General features: G+C 35.3%; 1 protein-coding gene across 1 annotated transcript; it reads left to right on the forward strand.

Moving 5' to 3' along the window:
* The first annotated feature begins 211 nt into the window (after positions 1-211).
* On the forward strand, positions 212-4089 carry LOC112041200 (uncharacterized). Its single transcript, XM_065782457.1, has 2 exons — positions 212-510; positions 2933-4089. Exon 2 carries the CDS (start codon positions 2939-2941, stop codon positions 4064-4066), a length of 1128 nt encoding a protein of 375 aa, XP_065638529.1. The 5' UTR covers positions 212-510; positions 2933-2938; the 3' UTR covers positions 4067-4089.
* The last annotated feature ends 2608 nt before the right edge of the window (positions 4090-6697 follow it).

Raw genomic sequence — 6697 nt, forward strand, 5'->3', positions numbered from 1 at the left:
TGAGATTTATATTAAAAATATATATATATTTCACCCATGAGAAAGAGAGGGAGGTAAAGAGAGGAAATTTATTTATGTTTTGTTTTGTAAACAACTAGTGCCTATATGTAAGGGACAGGGATGAGTAGTTATAGTAACAGTTTTACTTTTATAGTGTGATTTTTTATTTTTATTTTCAAATTCAAAAAAAGGAAGAAGAGATTTGAAAAAAAAAAAAAAGTGAGACCCAGGAGTAAGGAAACCGCAAATTAAAAAAGAAAAAAAAGAAATAGGTAACTGAGTGATTGAAGAAATTTGGAGGAGTTGGAGCAGTTCAAAATTAGAAATTCAGATATTTTCTTGCACTTTCTTTGACAACCATACAGAGTAAATTTTTTAGTATAATTGTTCATTAAGGAGCAATTCTAATCAACCCGTTTGATTTCTTCATCAGATTATAGAGAAAACTTCACCCTAGTTCTCTCTCTCTCAGCCCTCTGTTCTCCTCCACAGTGTTTTTGGCATTGCAAGGTAAGTTATACCCTCAAATTTTTAATATATCAATCCAAAGCATGTATTATTATGGTTGATGATCAGGCATTAAAGGTTCTGATTAGTGATTACGTCTGATATTAATTATGATGATTCTTGTCATTTTTTTTTTCTGAGAATGCTGTTTATTTTTTAATTTTTGTTTTCTACTTTGTGAGAGAGAGAGTATTGTTTGGTTGAGGTTTCTAGTGTTTTGTTTTAGGAAGTAAATTTTTGGGAGCAATAAAGCTTCAATCTTGGAGGCTGATGCATTGACATGAACTGCACCTGCTGCAATGTTTGGTTGCAAGGAAAGTGCCAGAAAAGATGAAGACCTTTTTTATAATAAAAAAATATTAATGATTTTTATTATTATTGAGATGCAGAAGTGGCTTTGTTAATAATCAAAGTAAATTATTATTATCATATTATATTAGTCGTGTGAGCATTCCGTCAATTATGTCAGCAATTTTTATGAGATGACGGCATGGATCAAAATGAAAATTTTTGAAAAACTCAAAGGATAACATTTAATTCTTTTAAAATATATGGGCCAAAATGAAAATATTCCCAAAATACTTGGATATTGGCCAAGTATTGCTTAATATGCTGTCTAGTTTACATGTAGAGAGTATAATGTATGGCAAGTTCTGGAAAACTGGACTAAAAAAAAAATAGTAAGACATATTTATGAATGTAAAAAAAATTAGATTTCATCTAGTGTCATATGTGCACATTAATCTTTATTTTCTCTTTTCGTTAAGGTAGTCATGTTATTGCTAGGGGACTGTGACATAAATCTTAAGGGGCTTAGAAGTAAGAAGAAAAAGATGGTTGACAATAGCGATTGGAGGCCATGGTCAGAGCTCCCTGAGGCTTTGCTTTATCTCATAACGAAGTGACTATGTACTATAGACCATCTTATGTTTGGCTGTGTCTGCAGAATGCAGAGGCTGTATGTTGTGGCATACAAGCAAGAGTTTATGGCATCCCAACCTCCACTTGTTATTTTTATGTCAAACCGTTCTAGGAGAGCTTGTTACTTCCATAACATCTTTGATAGAAGGATGTTAGGAGTACAACGCAATACTCCCCAACCTTGTTGGCAAATTGTGTTCTAGGATCTCATGTTGGTACTTGGTCCTAGAAGACAAGTAACTTATGGTAAATTCTCAAATTTGGCTTCTAAATCCTTTTAAAAGACATGAACTCCGTTAGTCCGTTTCCTTAGCCCTCCCCTAGAACATGATAGTGTCATCCTTGCTTCATTAGTGACACCTTTGCCAAAGTTTGTAATCATTGCCTTTTGTAGATATGGCTCATATCTACAGTTTCTTAGATCCAATAGTGCCAATTGGACTTATTGTGAATTTGTGATTGTAATCATCACTGGACATTTGTTGATTAAGCCACGTTCAAGGGTAAAATGTATGCAATAACAACTGATTCTGGAATAGGAGTAGTAAATCTAAAGTCTCATCCTTATGTGACCCCATTGGAAGTTAAATCCATTCCAAATTTGAAAGGTGAACTGCAGTTACAGGGTACTGATGAGCAGTTCCTGTTGATTCATGCAATTGGAAATAATTATGAAGTTTATGAGCTAAATTTTTTGAAGTTCAAATGGGTGAGAATGCAGAACTTTGGAGCACAAGCATTGTTTCTGGATTTTAATATGGGCTTAGGGTCTAGCAATATAACCAGATAGAAAGATAGTGAACAACCTTCTAATGGCATGTACGGTTTTGGACATGATAGCAAAGACAACTGCTTCCAATTCGTGGATGGTAGACACGGCCAGTCTTTCTCCTTTCATTGGAAGAAAGTGTATGCCTGATACTTTCTGAGTTGAACCATCCTGGTATTTCCACATGAGTCTTTCAATATGGATTCTCTCTCAAGACTAGTTAGGTTCTTCATCCCTATCATTTGTGTATTGAATGAATCATTCATTCACTTGGACAAGATTTTGAGGGTTATATATACTTGTTGCTCTTCATTTCCCTTATTTTTGACTTTAACTGTGTTTGATGTCATTCTCATTGAAGAGAATTTCCTGCAACCAGGGTCTCTTTTGTTAAATGCTGCCCGTTTTTATGTTTCTTAAATAGTAAACCTCTGCAGATTGTACAATCTATTTTGTGATAAGGAAATCCAACAATGGTTATTCTCTTCTTGTCAACAAAATCATCTTCAAATTTTTAGATCATTGTTACATATACCACTATTGTCATTGTTATTGTCTTGATTATTTATTTCTTTGTAAAATTAATGAACTTGGATCAAAAAACTTCTATCCATTAATGAGCTTGGAAGCAAATAAATAAAATATGTTGCACAAGCGGTGTTAAAAACAATTCAAGTGGTGTTTATTTAGTGTTATATGTAGGCATTAATCTTTTTGTTTTCTATTTGTGTGAAGGTAATCATGGTATTGCATTTGCAAGCGAACAGTGATGTCAACCTCAGTAGACCCAGGAGTAAGAAGAAAAAGATGGTGGGCGATAGTAATTGGAGGCCATGGTCGGAGCTCCCTGAAGCTTTGCTTCATCAGATAACGAAGTGGTTAGGTGCTATAGATTATCTCATTTTTGCCTGTGTGTGTAGAACTTGGAGGTTTTACGCTTTGGCATACAAGCAAGATTTTATGGCATCCCAACCTCCACTTGTTCTTTTCTTTTCACGGCAATGGAAGAAATTTTGTTACTTTTATAGTATTCTTGATCAAAGGTGGTACAAGGCATTACTACCTATCCTTGTTGGCAAAGTGTGTTTTGGGATTTCTTCCGGGTACTTGATAATGGAAGACAAGAAAAAGAGGCCAGATTCTCAAATTTGGCTTATGAATCCCTTTACAAGACATGAACTCCGTTTTCCTAGCCCTCCCAATCTCTTTCGTTGTGTCACCCTTGCTTCTTTAGCTACTCCTTTGCCAGAGTTGGTAATCATATGTTTTTCCAGTCAGTGCTTGCAGTTCCGTAGATCCACAGATGTCAATTGGACTCTATATAATTATGATGATCGTAATATGATTGCTGATTTGGCTGTCTTCAACGGTAAGATATATATTATATCAAATAATGCTGACATTAGGGTACTAAATCTGACTTCTCATCCTCATTTGGCCTTGCTGAAAGTAAAAGGCACTGCAGATTTGAATTGTGGATCATGGAAGTTACTATGTTTTGATAAACAGCTCCTTGTGATTGGTGGAATTACTGATCATGAAGTTTATGAGCTAAATTTTTTGAAGATGGAATTGGTGAAGATTCCTAACTTAGGCGATCAAGCGTTGTTCCAGGAAGACTCTTGTGAGTTCTCAGCAATTAGCAACATGGCCAAATGGGAAGATAGCAAGCACCCTTCTAATTGCATATACAGAATTCGGAGTTTTTTCTACTCAATCAGCTCAATAAACAGACGGAAAGGCAGCAAAGGCTTCCAGTCTATCGAAATTTCGCATGGAAAACGTTTGCCACATGATTTCCTATCTTATAATTCATTCTGGTATTTTCCGCATCTGTCTTGTCGTGTGGATTCTCTGTTTGAAGACTAGTTTGGATTTCTCTTGTTCATCATCCTTACCATTTGTCTTTTGAATTAATCATTTGGACAAGAGTTTGAGACTTTTCTTTATATATATATATATATATTTTGTTGTTTTTTCATTTGCCTTTTTATTACTTTTGTACTTTTTTATAATGATATGCTCATTGAAGAAAATAAGGGTGCCTACCATGAGTCCATGACCTCTCCCAACCTCGTAAAAATTGAAGCATTATGCACTGGATATGAACTCTTTGTAGAGAATTTTCTTTAATTAAGTATCCTGCTGCCATTTTTGTAGCTTCTAAAAATACTCAACCTGTGCAGATTGTACACTCTCCTTTGTGAGATGAAAATCCAACAATGGTTATTCTATTTCTGTCAAAAAAATATAATAAAATTTTCCCTCATATTATTATTATTTTTTTTGGGTTAGATATTATCACTGTTACTTTTTTTTTCTATGGTCATTGGTATTGAAGGAGGGGGAGATAGGGTTGGAACCACATAGGCACAAACGTGAAGAAGCTAGCATTCACTAATTGTGCGTGCAAACGAGACAGGTGTATCGGCTACCCCTACCCGAACTAATCTCAAGTCAACAGGGAATGACATCCAGGTGCTAACAAGTGGCCATTTGAAAAATGACTTTGAGTAGGGGTGTGTAAAAAACCGACAAACCGAAAAAACCGCTTCAAACCGACCGAACCGATGCAAAAATTTCGGTTCGGTTTCAGTTCGGTTCGGTTTCGGTTTTATTATATAGAAAACCGAAAATTTCGGTTCGGTTTTCGGTGGCAAATTCTAATACACCGAACCAACCGAACCGAACCGAAATATACTAAATAGTAATTTGTACAAATTATTTCAACAAAGTTCCAGGTGTCCTAGCGGCAAGGACACGCGCTTGTTTTTCAGTTATCCCAGGTTCGACCTCTGGTAATAGCTTTTTTATTTTTCCTCTCTTTATTACCAAAACTACGTCGTTTTGGGGGTTTGCTTTATAACCCTATTTTCAGCACTTGTCTCTCATTTCAAGCCTTCAGCAGCCGTTCTCTTCTCCTCTTTCCCTCTGCAGTCATTCTTTTTCTCCTCATCTGTCTCTTTCTGTCATACTATCAAGCCTCCGTTTCTCTCTCTCTCTCTCTCCATCACGCCGCTGTTTTTCTCTCTCTATCACGTTGCTTGAGTACACTTCTTTGCCGGTACGCTGCTTCATCGTTCTCTCTCTCATTTTTTTTTTTTTGGTTGTTAATTTATTTTGGGTATGTTAATATTTTCTGGGTTTCTGCCTTCTGGGTTTGTTAATTTTTTTTCTTTGTTTGCTTTCTTAGAAAATAAGTGATAAGGAAACCGAAAAAAAACCCACCGGTACGCTGCTTCGCTGTTATTTTCTGGGTTTGTTTGCTATCTTCGCCGGTACGCAGCTTCGTCGTTCTCCTTTTTTTTTTTTTTTTTTTTTTTTGGGTTGTGTTTGCTACTTTGCTTGGGATTTCTGGGTTTGTTATTTTTTATGGGTTGTTAATATTTTTGGGTTGCTGGGTTTGTTAATTTTTTTCTTTGTTTGCTTCTTAGAAAATAAATTATCTGTGGTTTGTTAATTTTTTTCTTTGTTTGTTTCTTAGAAAATAAATTATCTGTGTGAAAAGTTTTGAGCTTGTGGTTTTTATCGATTTGAGTGTGATTTTGTATGCTTTAATTTTTGCTTTATCGTTTGAAAGAGTGGTTTTGAAAATCTCAATAACCCTCTCTTTGGAAAACCGAAGACCGACCGAAACCGACTGAACCGAAATACACCGAAACCGATGGTTTTCCAGCCATTTCGGTCGGTTTCGGTTGAGAATTTCACAACCGAAATATTCGGTTTCGGTTGGCCATACTCATACAAACCGACGAAACCGAACCGAACACACCCTAACTTTGAGGGCCAATTTAGACATTTTTTTAGAAATGGCAAAAGTTTTGTAGCTCAACTGACACTATTTTTAATAAGATGCTTAAGGTGAGTTCCGGTTAGCTCAATGAAGTTGATGTCATTAGTTGAAACTCTCTAAAAAAATTTAGAGATATCTAGGGCCGTTTGGATGCAGCTAAAAACTGAAAACTGAAAACTGAAAACACTGTAGCAAAATAATTTTAAATGTGTGAATAGTATCGTGAGACCCATTTTAATGAAAAAGTTGCTAAAAGTGAAAATTGTGGGTCCGTGAACAGTGCACAAATGTACTGTTCATTGACAAAAGTCAACAAGTGCGGCTACTGTTCATTGAAAGTAGCCGCACAGTACCGTCTACAGTGCATTTACAGTTGAAAAGGTGAATTTATACGGCTGAAAGCAAAAAAAAAAAAAAAAAAAAGAGGAAAAAACGCAAACGCAAAAAATAAATGGGCGGCCAAACAGTCTCCTAATGTTCAAATCTCGTCTTTACTATTGTAATCATTGAATTATTAAAAAATATCCAAAACTACAAGCCATTTCCATTTGTGATTTGTGTGGTATTTAAGTTGTTCAGATGTCCATGCTTCACAAATGCTTTGTGAGATGAAATCTAACAATGGTTATCCCTTCTTTTTGGAAAAATTAATTAAATAATAATAACTTGTAATTAAATTTTTTTCTCTCTCTCTTTGTGAAAATATT

The sequence above is a fragment of the Quercus suber genome, unplaced genomic scaffold (assembly GCF_002906115.3).
Source record: "Quercus suber isolate HL8 unplaced genomic scaffold, Cork oak 2.0 scaffold_302, whole genome shotgun sequence".
NCBI classification, from domain to species: domain Eukaryota; kingdom Viridiplantae; phylum Streptophyta; class Magnoliopsida; order Fagales; family Fagaceae; genus Quercus; species Quercus suber.

What these genes read in the sequence shown, in the direction of transcription:
- LOC112041200 (XM_065782457.1), top strand. Translation starts at nt 2,939, where the DNA reads ATGGTATTGCATTTGCAAGCGAACAGTGATGTCAACCTCAGTAGACCC.